Source organism: Colletotrichum phormii, assembly GCF_030913505.1.
Source record: "Colletotrichum phormii strain CBS 102054 chromosome Unknown BDP81scaffold_10, whole genome shotgun sequence".
NCBI lineage: Eukaryota > Fungi > Ascomycota > Sordariomycetes > Glomerellales > Glomerellaceae > Colletotrichum > Colletotrichum phormii.
Genome location: NW_026851452.1, coordinates 798,305 through 814,037, shown reverse-complemented (window position 1 = coordinate 814,037; position 15,733 = coordinate 798,305). Strand labels below are relative to the sequence as shown.

The following is a 15,733-nucleotide window of genomic DNA, read 5'->3' as shown; positions in this document are numbered from 1 at the left end:
GAATTTTTGCCAAACGTGACTTGGTACCCTTTCCGTCGATTTTGTCCAGTCAATTTCGCGAGCAGGGATATGTGGGGCTGAGAAGAGTTGTGTAATCATCAAAAGTTATGACACCGCCCGGGTATTGTACAATATCGGCCCATCATCGGCTGATGATGACGAGCGAGCCCTCTCATCTCAGATATACGCTTTTTCTTCTCTCTCTTTCGTCTTTTTTTTTTCTTCCTTCCCATTTTATATAGAAAAGTCCACCGTTTGCTTAATTCGTTTAGAAGAATCGTGACTTCTCCAGCTAGTGCTGCAGAACAATCGGCTTCCCGGCCTCCCAGTTATTCAGGCTCTCCTGGATATTAACCCAATACCGGAGATTCACCGCCTCCCTCTTGGCCGTCTCAATATCGTCGTGCCGGAACGCCGTCTCGAGCACCTCCTCGCTCGCGCGTATCCTCCCGTCGTTGGCCTCCCTCTGGCCCTCGAGCTCGCTCTCGGCCGTCGCCTCCTCAATCTCCTCGCGCGCCTCGAGCACCACCATCAACAGCTCCGGGTCCTCGACCTTTAGCGTCTCGTCTTCGGCCACGTCGACGCCGCGGAGCAAGAGGAGGTACTGCGCGCGCAGGAGCGGGTTCGACAGCGTCTTGTACGCCTCATTGATGCGCGCCGACGTCGCTTCCGCGCGCGTCTTGAGCTCCGCCGGGTGCATGTCCGGGTGAGCTTTGGCCTGCAGCCGGAGGAACTCGCGGCGGAGGGCGCGCTGGTCGATGGGGAAGTGGCCCTTGGGTGGCGGGCCGTCGGGGAGGGTAATGGGGAAGAAGTCGTAGTGCGTCTTGGGGATGGTGTTGTCTGGCGTGCTCGCGGCGGCGGTCGCTGTTTCGCTGTCTGGTGCCGCCGTCGCCGGCCGTGACAGCGGAACGGTATTGCACATCCACCGCTTTTGACTGGGAATCACAGACGATACTCCAGATGCCCATCGTGCATGTGTTGTAGCTAACGGACTGCTGGCGGCGGCCACGGTCACCGCACCGGATGGCCGGGCCATTGTCGCTTGTCGCCGGCATCTCGCGCATAGGCGAGATACGTCTCGTACGCCGGTCTGGATTGATGTGCGCATGTTGCTTGTGAACGTATTGTGTGTGGGCTTCGATTCTGGCGTATGCGACTCGGAATTACAGGTCAAGGCAGCTGGGTCTTTGCGATCGCAAGAGTCGTCGCTGTAGTGTCGATTGACGAAATTTACGTACTGCTTTCTGGGGGCGGATCTGGATGACGTCCCCGTAAAATCATTGCCGCGCCAAAGCGAAGCGAAGCGTCTAGCGCCGAGAGCCGCCCCACAACTAAATCCGAAATCGGGGCATGTTCGGGGTTGTCTTTGCGCGCTCGCGGTCTTCTTTCCACTGGAGCGAGCCCCCACTTATGAAAGTGCCTCCACTAGGTACTCCGTACTCCAGCACCTCCAGCGCCTCTCCACAGAACGCTTGACCAAAAAGTGCCCTGTGATTCGACGATGGACTGGCTCCTCTGCTGCCCCAACCCCAGATCAGCCCCCCATGGGCCTGGTCTCCGACACCAGACGTACGGGGTAATTCCCGCCGAATGGTTGGCGACTTATTACGATGATGTTCCCGCTCTGTCAGTTGTTGAGATTCCTCCCCACGTTTCCCTAAGCTGTACGACTAGTAGAGCTCCGAGTTGCTAACAAGATGTCCAAGATATTCACTGCTGAAGAAGGTCGGTTTGCTGTGCTTCCCTTGCTGTGATGCTTCCGAGTCAATGCTGATACAGTTCTCACAGTGGCCAAGCACAACACATCCGACAGTTGTTGGGTGGTGCTCTACGGCAAAGTGTACGATGTGACCGAATTCCTCCCTTCACACCCCGGCGGCTCCAAGATCATTGTAAAGCTTTCCGGCAAAGATGCGACAGACGAGTACGACCCCATACACCCGCCGGGCATCCTCGAAGAGAACCTCAAGCCCGAAGACTGTCTGGGCACGGTAGACCCCGAGTCATTGGCGCTGCTACAACCTCAGCCTGCGAAAGCAGAATCTGAGAAACCCAAGGAGGGCCCGCCCAGGCTCGAGACGCTGCTCAACCTCGACGAGATTGAGGAGGCTGCCACAAAGATTATCCCCAAGAAGGCGTGGGCGTACTACTTCTCAGCCGCTGACGACCTCTGGACCAAGAGCAACAATGGTCGCGCATACAGGCAGATTCTTCTGCGGCCTCGCGTCTTCGTCGACTGTACACAAGTTGACACCTCCACAAGCCTGCTCGGCAACCACGTCGGGCTTCCATTATTTGTGGCGCCGGCTGCCATGGCACGACTTGCCCACCCTGACGGTGAGCGAGGCATCGCGAGGGCAGCGGCCAAGTTCAATGCGATGCAGTGTGTCTCGAATAACGCGTCCATGACCCCGGAGCAGATCATTGAGGGTTCCCCTGAGGGTCAAGTGTTTGGATGGCAGCTCTATGTGCAGAATGACCGAACCAAGAGCGAAGCCATGCTGAAGCGCATCAACGCTATGAGGGACCGCTACAAGTACATCACCTTGACCTTGGATGCACCGTGGCCTGGAAAGCGTGAGCTCGACGAGAAGCAGCAATTCGAGGGATCATTCGAGGTTGAATCCGAATCAAACTCAAAGGCCGATGAGGCGAAGCGGCCAGGCGGCGGAGGTGTCGGACAGCAGCTGTTCTTCGGCACGGCAGCAGACCTGGAGTGGAAGACGACATTGCCGTGGCTGGCTCAGCACACCGACCTGCCCATCGTGCTGAAGGGTCTGCAGACGCATGAGGACGCTTACCTGGCGGCCCAGTACGCACCGCAGGTGAAGGCCATCATCCTGTCCAACCACGGTGGTCGTGCTCTCGATACGGCACCACCCGCTGTTCACACGTTGCTGGAGATCCGCAAGTACTGCCCCGAGGTCTTTGACAAGATCGAGGTCTGGGTCGACGGCGGCATCAAGCGTGGTACCGATGTTGTCAAGGCTCTCTGCCTGGGTGCAAAGGCGGTGGGCATTGGTCGCGCTGCTCTCTTCGGTCTCGGTGCCGGAGGCCAAGCAGGTGTCGAGCGGACATACGAAAGTAAGTCCTGATGTGGGAGCCGTGTCATTGTGAACGAGTCGCTAACCTTTCGCCCAGTCCTCAAAGCCGAGATGGAGACATGCATGAGGCTGCTGGGAGCAAAGAGCATCAGCGACCTAGGACCCAAATTTGTAAGCGGCAACACCACAATAGCCAAACCCCAAGACTGTAGTGAGACGTCGGATGCTAACGAGTGCCGCAGATCAACACCCGTGCGGCGGAGAGAGATATCTACGACGGCGAGTCTGGGATCGAGAATAGGGTTAGCCTGTGGGTGAAGTCGAAGCTCTAGTGCGGATGTTCCCCACGACCGGGAAACAGCTGGAGCAAGCTGATCTGACGTTGCGTTGTATAACGGGAAAATTTATTGGGCAAACGTGGGGTAAATGGCATCATTTGGTCACGAAGTCGAGCGTTTGCATGAAGTCCTGGCTACGAGGGTGGGATATGCCTCATGCTCGAAGCAGGATATGCCTGGATCTTTCAGGGCGTTGGGATGAGACGAGAGACAGACAAGAGCGCTCAAGGTGTGTATCGCGGAATGCGTGTCCTACATCAGGTAGACCACAGCATTGCGGTTCCGCAGTCTCGGTCAGTATGAGTAGGCTTTGAAGATTCATACATCATCAGTATAGTATAGAAGCAAACTGAGGGTTCTGGATTTCTTACGAATTTTAGGCTTCGGATGTCAGCCAGTGTCATCATTGTCATCCTGTCACTGGCTGGTCTGAGATGTTCTGAAACGAAACCCTTGGGGAATCGGAATGGAGCCTCCAAGGATGGATTTTTTTGGGATTTCCCGATCCGACGAAGTTTCTCTCATTCGTCGTCCCGAGTCCCGAGAGGCAGAATGAAATCCTAGCATCCCGGTTGAGAATGTCCCCTGGTGGTGGGTAGGCAGTGATGTGCCGCAGCTTTCTCGGTCAGAAAACGTCAGGCGGAGCGGAGCGACTCGAGACGAATTACGTCGACATCGTGTCTGATAGGCTAGGGACCGTGGTGAAGAAAAGACGGCGGCCCGGTGTAGGGTGGTTGGGCAGGTAGCGTGGTGTGCGTGGTAGTGTGTCTCGTCGCGTGAGGACTTTTCTTTACACTATAAACCATAAACTTTGAAGCTTCCATTTCCCCGCTAAGCCCGGCTAGGGTATTGCAGGTATTGCTTCCTCTCGTCTCTCTTCGTTAGCTGCCGGTGAAAAGTCTGTGTCTGTGAGAATGGTTTGGTCGGATCGGGGCATCCAGCCACAAACATGATGGGCAAAGTTTCCTCCATGACGAGCCATTGGGGTCCCTGCGGGGGTGTCGATGAGGTGATGGCAAGCGGGTGACACAATAGTCTGCCGCGCAACACGATATACCTTGGCTCTACAGATATTTCTCCTTTTACTACTATTGTATTCAATAAAGAACATACTAAGTACATTACAAAATAGAAATAATAATAAGAAGAAGAAGAACAATATTATTAATCCTAATAGTAGTAGAAATAATAGAGATAGAGCTAGGGTATGGAGCGGCATTGTCACCTACTTGGATTGACAGAAAGACAATTATGGTCTTCTTCCCGTGAAATTCGGCGCCTAAACCATCGAGACACGGCCGCGTGGGATGTTATTGACTCTGTCCATTTTCGTCATTACCCTTGTGTCCTGATGATGTACTGGGCCCTGGCTGGCAGGCACAAGCTTCTTGCCTAAAGTGTGCTTGGCTGACTCAATCGGTCGAATGTTACGTTGGGGAAAAGTAAAAAAAACTCAAAAAAGATACACCATACGGAGAAGACAAGCTTGATATAATGGGTTGGTTGGTTGGTTGGTTGCTATGTAAAATGTCGAAATGAGGTGCGATAAGGTAATGGCTGGCAACTCTCCATGAGACCATTTGTAATGACAGCAGAAAGTATTGGACACCCAGCCTGGGCAACGTGGACATCAGGTCCTGAGCTTACATCGGGTCCGTGAAGTATCCGTAGCTGTTGTTACTAACTTCCATGTTGGTGTATGATTCCGGTGGGTAAAAAGTCGTTTGGGAAATGGAAGGACGCCCCACAGTGGCTCCCAAGCTCTGAGGTGCCCGACTCCACCCATTTGTGTAAGGAAGGCAGGGGCTCTCCAGGTTCCCCCTCAGTAACTGGCGCTTTCTGAGTGGCTCCCCAGGTAGCTAAGATTCTGCTAGTGTAAGTCCCCGTCCCCGTCCCCGCTCCTACCCGAAAAGTGCCCAGACTCTGGGGGATGCTGGGGGAGGAATGAGTGGGACATTGGCAGGGCGAAGGGAAGGGGCGCTGGGGCGGGCAAGGCGAGAGTGGGACGTCGAATATCGTTTGTCCCTCGCCGGCTGCAGGTGCAAGTGCAATGCAGTGCGCACCTCTCGTGCCTTCCTAAGTTCCTAGTGGGAGCATCAGGTACCTCAGCACCAACTTAAGCAGGCAAATACCTAACGACAAGGTAAGGTAGCTCACGAGGGCAAGCAAAGGTCCTTCCGTATCTCGAAATGTCAATCATTGGCCTTCTGCGTCAAATCTCCGAGCCAATTCATCCTGGCACGTCTGGTCCAGCCAATCCTCGCCCATCATCTGCCCATTTTGGCCCTTTACAGCTGCAGCGCCTTTCCGCGCCGCACTGCCTCCGGTTCCGTTTTCTCCTCTCTCTGTTCGTTCAGCTCCTCCTTGAAAATTCTGACACCTCGTGCCCATGTGATTGTCGAATTCGCCGCGCTAATTACCGGTTCTTTCGTTTTCGCGCGTGTTTAAGCCAAGACTCGGTGAGATTTCCATCAAAGTCAAACCGACAAACCCCCAATATGCAGTTTGAGAACCTTCATTGGCGCTCCGTATTACCTACACCCAAGAGGTTCACCAGTGGCGTATGAACGAGACAACGAACGCCATCAGCCTCAAGGTCATGATACTTTGATTGGGCAGTCGGGGATACCCTCTCGAACGCTAGAAGCCCGCCGGAGGGCCTCCTAGCGGGCGGCGTGCGCACTCTTGAATCCTTGGAGTTGTCAACGTCCACTGGTTCACTCGCCTCCACCTCGACACTTGTCTCATCGAAAGCACTACCACCTAGAGAGCCGTTTTGTTCACCATCTCATTCGAGGCTACCAATCTCGGCCATTCCATCGTGACTTGCCTCCTAACACGATCCGGATTTCCTCGCAACGGCTGGACCGCGTCTGCGGCTCACTTCGTATCCGTTGCCTCTTCACCTGCAAAAGGGAAATCTCATCAATACCCATGCAGGGGCGGGCAAGCCACGCAGGCCGGTATATTGCGCCGTAGTAACGCAGAACCTGTGTGAACACCACCCAGTCACACACACACACAACCACACGACATCACTTTCATATGCTCAATCTTGTTCACGAGATGCCGAGGGACCGCACTCCGGTGGCCCAGCGGGATTGCAACTCTGGTGTTAGCGGGCAAGGGTTCCCCCTACCTCTTCCTCGACACACAATGCGGGGCAGCCGCTTGGGAAGATGGTGTCGACCTCGTTGCTCGGCATGCCACCTAAACTGGCAACGCTGCTCCGGTCTGCCCTTGTAATTCGACCTGCCCCCCATCGCAGATTCGGACGTCAAAGATTTGACCTGGAATATTCTTCTGCGTTGGTCTATGGATGGCCTGCCATCTGACTGGCCGATCCGTTCTTTCTTGTTACGCACTCTAGCCATGTATCCGTTCGATAGGCACACTCGGCCCATACACACTCACGCTGCTGCTACCTTGCACTTACACACGATGCTTGCTCCACGCCCCAGGTACCGCAAGTCCGCAGCACATCCCAACCTACACTACCCTGCCTACCCTACCGAGTCGGGCTGGGTTAGTCGATGGGCCGGTAAGGAAGGGGAAGGGTTACATACCTGATGTGGACATGGAGATCTCGAGCTATCGCTGCCGTGTGATGCTTAGAGTGCCTACTATTCTCTGCCATCCCCAGCTTTTACCCCAGAAAGCATCTCTCTCGATCTCTGTACTTAAACACTTTCGGTCCCACTCGATTACTTGGTCCTCTCACATCCTAGACAAAACTTGTTGAGCTGTCATCGACATCGACGTTAAGCGGACAGTTTCCTCCCATCTTTCCCTTACACACATACACACAACACTCCCACACACATCGGGAACTCACGGAGGTGAAGAGCAACTCTACAGCTATATCACACGACATATTACGCATAACGAAGCAGTTCGGACAGCATGAGTAAACACGATATCTTCCACTCTGAGAATGCTGTCGGCGGTGGTGCTGCATACGGCGGTGGCAAGAGGAAGACGTGCATGAGACATTGTGCGAAGTTCTGGTGGCTCTATCTGATTGGTAGCGTCGCAGGAATTCTTCTCGTCGTCCTACTCATGTAAGTTTCAACATCTCTCCAGGAAGCTACGTGATTGAAATCCCAACGTTCTAACGCGAAACTTAGCATCTTCGTTGCCGTACCAAAGATTGCACAAAAGAAGCTCGATGATGCCGAGCTCACAGTTGACGGAATTATCGTCTCCAACACACAACCCAATTCATACAATATGGCTATCAACTCGACGCTGAGATCAGACGGTTCGGTCAAGGCCACGATCGAGGGTTTCAACGGCAAAATGTTCCTGACGGATCTCCCGGGAGAAGTTGCTTTCGTGAACCTTACGTTCCCTGAGACGAAGTCAGTTAAGCTGCAGACCGTCAACATCAGCCAGCCCATCAACATCGAGGACATGCCCGCCTTCACAACCTTCAATACTTGGCTCCAAAATAACGAGTCTGTCAGAGTTACGGTCAAAGGCGAAACTCACATCAAGGTCAATGGCATCGCCAGGCGCTACGGGGTCACTTTCAAGAACACAATGACCCTGAAGGGTAAGTTCCGCCGCCACTGCACTAATTCCCAGGTTGCGTCAAATAGGCTTGTTGCTAACGAAACCTAGGTCTGAACGGCTTCAAGGGCCTCAATGTTACGGATAACACCATCTCCCTTACGCCGGATGCTCGAGGTGACAACTTCAAGGGTCACGTCTCGATTCCCAATCCTTCCGTCCTCACTCTGGAAATCGTACGTTGATGCAACTTCCTCTCTCACAAGAATCAGTACTGACATCAAGGTCATCAGGGCAACGCCTCCTTTGCCAACCTTTTGAATGGTCAGGACATTGGCACCGTCTATCTCGACAACCTCCTACTCCACCCAGGCATGAACAACGTCACCATGCGTGCCAACATTTCCCAAGCCCCCGTCCTCGCCGCCATGCAAAAGAAGCCCGCGTGCGAAAATGGCATTATCCCCTTCAGCCTCCGCGGCAAGGACGTCACCAGCAACGGCCAGAGACTGTCTTACTTTTCCGATGCTCTCTCCTCCGGCGAGATCGTCACAGATATCAACATTGGTGACTCGTTGAAGAAGTCCCTGAACATTACTTTTACCTGCACTGCCTAGAAACTCAAGCGATTTTTGTTCAGTTCTAGTATTGTACGGAATGGATGAAAAGGGAGCACACCACGCGCTGGGTGATGGATACGGGTGGCAAGGGTTTCAGGTTTGCACGAATTTGACAGTATTAATGGATTTTATTGTGTTATTTGGAAAACCTTTGCGACTCGGAAGTAGCGTTAAGAGCGACGGACCGGATACATTGGTGGTGGTGTTGATGATTTGGCGACCCCAGATATGACGGCGTAAAGCCGCAAAATAACTGGAATATGATACCTTGTTAGCTGACTCTATTGACTGGATTGAGATGAGCGTGACTTGTAGAGATATCACATACGAAGTTACGATAACCTTCAACTGACAGCGTCGCAAATTCGCACTCTGTTTTTAAGATTCGACGTCATTTGCTCTCGTCCCTACAACCTGTTGTCCCAAGAACTCCCATTCATTCCACCTTTTTCTCTCTCGGTCCGTGTCCCAGAACTCGACCATCTGACGACAAATGACGGCTTTCACAGCACACCCTTTTGGGACGCACGAGCGCACAATGTTTCCGCTGGGAGCAGTCATCATCTCAAATTAGAGGAATCAATCGTGATGATACTTTTTCTGAGGCCTTGAGCTATGTGCTATGTTTCATTCCTCTAGATCTCTCCCTCCCTCTCTCTGTAGTCATCAACCCTTCAGAACTGCTACTGGGCGTGGAGACCGGCATCAGAGATCCGACAATCGTCGTCAATCCCACGTGCTGGAGATCTTGACGCGCGCCTCGGCTCCCAAGATTAGAGAAGAAGAAACGACACTACAACCCCAGCACCTGAGACGTCGTTGCGAAACTCTGTCTCCATTCTAGACCCCACTGCGCGGCAATGCAGACCGTGTAACCCCCCGGAGTAATAATGATATCCTTCCACGGCACTAGTGTATATTGTATGTATGTGGGTGTTTGCCGCTAGGCACGCCAGCACATCTCCTCCCCCGCATTGCCCATGCTGTTTGTTGATTGAGTGAAGTGATACCGAGGAGATCGACGGTGAAGTCAGAGAAACACCGAGGTCTGTGGCTGCCAATCGTGAAGGCAGTTTCGGATAGCTTCGAGGATAGGTTGCAATTAGAGGACCAAGTATGAAATCACACATAAATAGTCCGCTTGGCGATGCCAGAGATGTGGAGGATACACCCAATCAATGACACAAGACGTCTGATAGCTGCATCGGTGTCCTGGAAACTCCCCGAGCAGGTCAACCTGGGGCGGGCAATGGAAAGAGAAGGATATACTGGGTCCGTATGGGGGTGTCTGACAACTGCCCGTGTACTCACCCCTGCGCAGAAGAGTGAAGGAGGATAGATGGTCGGCGAACAATGGGCACCCCAGTACTCAGCTTGCCGATTTACTGAATCCCCCAAACGCTTGCCAAGCGGGATAGCCATGGCAATGAAAAGACGAAGCTGAAGCAGCTGACAGACGTGCATGACCAACGAATGCCCTATCAATGGAATCACCAACCATGCCAGCTGTTGCACTCACAGCGCACCCGCCTTCCTCTTCCCGCCACGCGAGACGATGCCCCCCTGCTCAATCCCAGCTGTGGCAGGCGAAGCAGAATCGGCGGCACCAGCGGCAGCCGGCACGAACTCGACGGGCCCGCCTCCCTTTCTCGCCCCCGCGCCGCGCACCTTGTCCTGGCTCTGCCGCAGCGCCGTCCTGCCCGCCCACTCGGGCAGGAGCTCCTCCGACGTCGGGTCCCAGCCGAGTTCGGACGGCAGCGTGGTGGCGTAGCCCGCGCGGCCGTCGAGCTCGACGAAGGACATGAGCTTGTCCGTCAGGCTCGGGTTGCGGAGGGCGGCGGACTGGGCGAGTTTGGCGTTGAAGTGAACGCCCTTCTTCTTGAGGTCGAGGAACTGGGTGAACTTGGCGCTGAGGGCCGGAGGAGGGGAGCCTGGGGGCGATGGGGGTATATCGAAGTTGGGGACGGGCGGGAGGGTGAGGTCGCGGAGGAGGGCGCGGGAGGCGGTGTATGGCGAGGCTGGAGGTTGGGATTGGCCTTCTCCCGACGGGAGATTTGGGAGCTGGGTGTCCATTGGGGGGAGGGAGGGGCCCAGGGGGACTGAGTGTTGCTGGACTGGGCCTATTGTTATGGCTTCTGTCGATGGCTGAGGCTCTGTTGGTTGCTGAGGTGCGGCGGCAGCAGCAGGTCGTGGTGATGGTGGCTTGACCTCATCTGAGGAGTTCGTTAGTACGGGGTCGCGAGAAGATCGGGGCTGATGGATGAGATCTGACTTGAGTCTGTTTGATCTTTGGAAGACGTGGGTTTCTCGGCAACCTCAGTCTGGATATTGTGTAAGTGAACGGTCTTCCCAGGGGAATGAGGAGGATCTGCCCGGGCGCACCTTTACGTCTTCAACTTCTTCATCCTCATCACTGCTGGCGTACGCTACCAGACCGCCCATTTTTTGATACTCTTAGGCTACGCTTGAATTATGTGAGATGGCGGGCTTCTCTCTCGTTACATTGACGTGGATTGAGAAGTGAGAGTAAGTGAGATGGATGAACAGGATAATTGGGGACAGGTGAGAAGCTCGGTGTGCTTAAACGCCCCACGCGACATGCGATAAAATCTGGGGAATGCACGCGCCCTGTGGTATCCGTATTGTACCTTTTTTTTTTTTTGCACACCCTTTCTAGTTGCTATCTTCTTCCATAGTCCTTGAAATTCCTCACATGCTGTTCGAAGTGACCGAGAATTGCAAAAAAGCTGAAAATAATGAGACGAGTAGAGTACTATGCCACCAGCCATCGCTAAAAGAGATTTAAGTGAGAATGAGGTATCTTCCCCGCTACACCTGGACAAACATACAGCCACATACTAAGTGTGGCTGATCAATGGTCCGTGCGGTGCACCGGGTAAAGCTCGGTGGAGTTGGCCTCGTTTCCAGGCGCATCAACTTTAATCTGATAATCATCACGTCGCAACTTTTCCGCCCCTCATCCCAGATCCGTCGCTCGCAATCCAATAGGCCTAGTTCATGGGAAACACGGCCACGTACAGCGACATTTAACCATCAGGTTCCGAAAGCTTAGAATCAGCAGTGGAAAAGACACAAACACACGAGTGAAGACCCTGTCGAAAAAAGTAGCTCGAGACCTACAACATGGCTCGGACCAGGGACTCGCGCTCACCATCGCCTGCAGGAAGCCAATACGCGAGACGCCGCAAAGACGATGACAGAAGGGACCGCCGTGATGATGGAGGCAGAGACTATCGTCGCCGCTCGCGGTCCAGGAGCCCTGGCGATGTGAGAAGACACCGTGGAGAACGAGAAGGGGACGACTCTGACAGGTACCAACAGCGACGATACCGAGATCGCGATCGCGATCGCGACTCTCACCGCCGGAGAGATCGCTCCATAGACCGACGAGACGACGATTTGTACCGCGGAGGCCGACGAGACAACGACCGCCACAGAGACAACCGGAGGAGGTCTCGCGACAGATTCGCCGACAGAGACCGATCTCTCGACAGACGGCGGCATCGCGAAGGCGACAGGGACCATCGTCCAAGGCGAGACGACTCCAGGGATCGGGCTCGCGCAAGGCGAGAGGGAACTGCTGACTCCCGTCCGCGTAGCAGGCGCGATGACAGCCGCCCACGCGGCGCGGCGCCTCCAGAGAAAGCCAGTGCTCCTGGTAATGAGGTAAGACTGGCCACCGTATCCTTCCCGACATTGATCGCTAACTCCAAATCACAGGCTGCTAAGCCCAAGCCCGCCCCAGCCCAGACTGAAGCTGACAAAAAGGCCGAACGACTCGCCAGGCTCGAGGCGTGGAAGAAGAGCAGAGAGACCAAGGCCAATAAAGAGAATGAGGTTAATCCAAGTCAGACTAGGAATCTCCTCGCGGAGATGGACAAGAAGTCCGTGGCGTCCCCGGCTCCCGCTTCGCCATCTGTAGCTTCGCCCGCTGTCGCGTCTCCCGCCGTCGCGTCACCAGCGGCATCCCCGGCGCCAACGCTCAATACCTCTGGGAACGCGTCACCAGCTGTGCCTTTCGCGGGCAAATTCGACCCCAAGGCCATTGCGAAGAAGTCGGCAGCTTCGCATAAGAACACCGGTACGAATGGTGTGCTGGGGGCTCTAGAAGGCCGGCCCGAAAAGTCCACGGTAGCTGTTGCACCGATCACAAAAGGTAAGCTACCGCTCCCTTCTCGTACAGATGCTCAAGGAGCAGTTATGAAAGGGACATATACTGACGGTTTGGCAGCTTCGGCGCTTCCCGCCAACCGGAACCTGAGCGCTTTTGGTTTCAGCAAGGCGACTGCCGACAGTGAGAAGCTCGCAAACAAGCGCAAGCTTGATCTCGATGAGGAGGAAGGGACGAAGAGGAAACTCACAAAGCTACCCGCACTTCCCCTCGAGGCTGATGACACCCCCTACGCTGATCAAGATGAAGACGATGAGTCGGACGGTGGCAACTTCGCCGAAACAGAAGAAGAGGCTGCTGCAATCGCCCGTGCTGCGCACGAACGACGCGAGAAAGAGCTGCAAGAGGCACAAGAAGAGTCCAAGCAAGATGTCGACATGCAAGATGCTGCACCAACGCAAAATACCGAGCCAGTCGAAGAACCTCCAGTCGCCGACAAGATGGAGGTCGTGGAAGCCGAAGAGGACGATGTTGATCCCTTGGACGCTTTCATGGCCGATTTATCGGATACCAAAGCCGCGCCGGGTCCTAAGGCAAGTACATCCACGAAGAAGGTCCAAGAGCCCGAGGCGTACTTCAGTGACGATGAATACGCTTTCAAGGCAGACGATGGCCCCAACGCCAATGCAGCTCTCGCCATGGCGGCGAAACGCAAGAAGAAAGACATTCCTACCGTGGATTACAGCAAGATAGACCTGCTTCCTATTCGCAAGGACTTCTGGGTCGAACCAGCAGAGCTCGCCGCTCTTAGCGAGGAAGAAGTTACTGAACTGCGCGCCGAGCTCGATGGCATCAAAGTCTCTGGCAAAAACGTCCCCAAGCCGGTACAGAAATGGGCCCAGTGCGGTCTCAATGAGCGGACATTGGACGTCATCGCCGGCCTTGGTTATGAAAAGCCGACGCCGATTCAGATGCAATCTCTGCCCATCCTCATGTCGGGGCGTGATGTTGTTGCTGTTGCCAGGACTGGATCAGGTAAAACAATGGCCTTCCTCCTTCCCATGTTCCGTCACATCATGGATCAACCACCTATCAGGGACACCGATGGCCCTATTGGTCTCATCATGACGCCGACTCGCGAGCTGGCAGTCCAGATCCATCGCGACTGTAAACCCTTCTTGAAGGCGATGGGTTTGCGGGCTGTGTGTGCTTATGGTGGAGCTCCCATCAGAGATCAAATCGCTGAGCTTAAGCGCGGCGCCGAAATCGTCGTGTGCACTCCTGGCCGCATGATTGACCTGTTGGCCGCCAACCAGGGCCGTGTTACGAATGTTCGTCGTGTCACTTACGCTGTCCTCGACGAGGCTGATCGCATGTTCGACATGGGCTTCGAGCCTCAGGTGATGAAGATCTTCGCCAACATCCGCCCTGACCGACAAACCATTATGTTCTCCGCAACCATGCCTCGCAGCATTGATTCCCTCGCCAAGAAGGTGCTCAAGTCTCCAGTTGAGATCACCGTAGGTGGCCGCAGCATTGTGCCCGCAAACATCACACAGATTGTCGAGGTGATTCCCGAGACTGAAAGGTTCTACCATCTGCTAGGTCTGCTTGGTGAGCTTTACGAAAACGATGAGGACGCCCGTACCTTAATTTTCGTCGAACGTCAGGAGAAGGCCGACGACCTTCTCAAGGAACTCATGACCAAAGGATACCCCTGCATGTCCATCCACGGTGGTAAAGATCAGGTGGATCGTGATTCTACAATTTCCGATTTCAAGAACGGTATTGTGCCCATCCTGGTCGCAACATCCGTTGCAGCTCGAGGTCTGGACGTCAAGCAGCTCAAGTTGGTTGTAAACTACGACCCACCTTCTCACCACGAGGACATGGTGCACAGATCAGGACGAACGGGAAGAGCAGGTAATCTGGGAACTGCAGTGACGTACATCTCTGAAGACCAGGAGAATTGCGCCCCTGGTATAGCAAAGGCTCTCGAGCAGAGCGGTGTTCCTGTCCCTAAGCGCCTGGAAGAGATGCGTAAAGCCTGGATAGAAAAGGTTAAGGCAGGAAAAGCCAAGGACAACTCTGGCTTCGGCGGAAAAGGTCTGGATAGACTCGACGCTGAGCGCGAAGCTGCTCGTCTTCGTGAGCGCAAGACTCACAAGGCTGAGGGCGAAGAAGACGACGTCAAGGAGGAGAAGACCGAGGACAAGGGCAAATCGGCTGTTATCGACATCCAGTCCAAGGTCTCGGCCGTTGTGTCTCGTGCCGCCAACAAGCCTGAAGAGGCCAAGGGCAAAGACGCACCGGCTGCCAGCGGCGCCGGAGGCAAGCCAGGACAGCCTCTCGATATGGTCAGCGCAGCCATCAGGAACATCAACGAGCGACTCGGCAAGGCTGGACAGCTCCGGTCAGGACAGCCCATCGACAACAAGGGCCCTGACGCCGGTGCGTACCACGCTACCCTTGAGATCAACGACTTCCCGCAGAAGGCCAGGTGGGCCGTCACGAACAGAACGAACGTGGCCAAGATTTTGGAAGCGACCGGGGTGTCGATCACGACAAAGGGAACCTTTTATCCTGCTGGCAAGGAAGTCCCGGCCGGAGCGGACCCGAAGTTGTACATTCTCGTCGAGGGCGACACAGAGGTTGTGGTTGGCGCTGCTATGACCGAGCTCACCCGGCTTCTCAGTGAAGGAACCGTTGCGGCGGCTACAGCTGACAGCCGTGCTCCTGCGTCTGGACGTTATAATGTCGTGTAAATTGTCTGGGCCGGGATCTTGTAGTATATCAGATAATGCCATGGCAGCAATAGGGCAGGGGCGCAGAGGAGTCAATAATAACGCTGGTACTGATATCCGTTTTTGGTGTCTTTATGATTTGATCGCATGGAAAATTGAAAGCAACAGCACGAGAGTGAAGCGCAATCTCAGAAGGCGAAATGGAAAAAGTGTAGTAACTTGTGACTTAGATTAGCCTAGACGCCGGCAATGTATAAACTCCAAACCAAGATTCAAATACCAAAACGAAGAGGTATTATCAACAAACATTGCCCACCCAAATCCCATTATCTAAGTTGTCAAG

General features: G+C 54.4%; 5 protein-coding genes across 5 annotated transcripts; 3 read left to right on the top strand and 2 right to left on the bottom strand.

Annotated features, from left to right (window-relative positions):
- Nucleotides 1–187: 187 nt before the first annotated feature.
- On the bottom strand, nt 188–1,403 carry BDP81DRAFT_26027 (Fe-S protein assembly co-chaperone HscB). Its single transcript, XM_060582888.1, has one exon. The coding sequence runs from the start codon at nt 1,106–1,108 to the stop codon at nt 293–295; it is 816 nt and encodes a 271-aa protein (XP_060445258.1). The 5' UTR covers nt 1,109–1,403; the 3' UTR covers nt 188–292.
- Nucleotides 1,404–3,573, top strand: BDP81DRAFT_26028 (FMN-dependent dehydrogenase). Its single transcript, XM_060582889.1, has 4 exons — nt 1,404–1,725; nt 1,789–3,084; nt 3,142–3,215; nt 3,287–3,573. The coding sequence occupies exons 1-4, from the start codon at nt 1,698–1,700 to the stop codon at nt 3,374–3,376; spliced, it is 1,488 nt and encodes a 495-aa protein (XP_060445257.1). The 5' UTR covers nt 1,404–1,697; the 3' UTR covers nt 3,377–3,573.
- A 3,712-nt stretch (nt 3,574–7,285) lies between these two features.
- On the top strand, nt 7,286–8,511 carry BDP81DRAFT_449644 (uncharacterized protein; the record flags this gene model as incomplete). The annotated part of the gene is made up of 4 exons (XM_060592437.1): nt 7,286–7,443; nt 7,510–7,937; nt 8,006–8,130; nt 8,188–8,511. 4 exons carry the CDS (start codon nt 7,286–7,288, stop codon nt 8,509–8,511), a joined length of 1,035 nt encoding a protein of 344 aa, XP_060445256.1.
- A 1,299-nt stretch (nt 8,512–9,810) lies between these two features.
- On the bottom strand, nt 9,811–11,276 carry BDP81DRAFT_488570 (HCNGP-like protein-domain-containing protein). Its single transcript, XM_060595242.1, has 3 exons — nt 10,897–11,276; nt 10,787–10,835; nt 9,811–10,727 (listed from the first exon to the last, which is right to left on the bottom strand). The coding sequence occupies exons 1-3, from the start codon at nt 10,954–10,956 to the stop codon at nt 10,030–10,032; spliced, it is 807 nt and encodes a 268-aa protein (XP_060445255.1). The 5' UTR covers nt 10,957–11,276; the 3' UTR covers nt 9,811–10,029.
- A 382-nt stretch (nt 11,277–11,658) lies between these two features.
- On the top strand, nt 11,659–15,411 carry BDP81DRAFT_449642 (DEAD/DEAH box helicase; the record flags this gene model as incomplete). Its single annotated transcript, XM_060592436.1, has 4 exons — nt 11,659–11,802; nt 11,857–12,201; nt 12,256–12,691; nt 12,767–15,411. The coding sequence occupies 4 exons, from the start codon at nt 11,659–11,661 to the stop codon at nt 15,409–15,411; spliced, it is 3,570 nt and encodes a 1,189-aa protein (XP_060445254.1).
- Between the last annotated feature and the right edge of the window lie 322 nt (nt 15,412–15,733).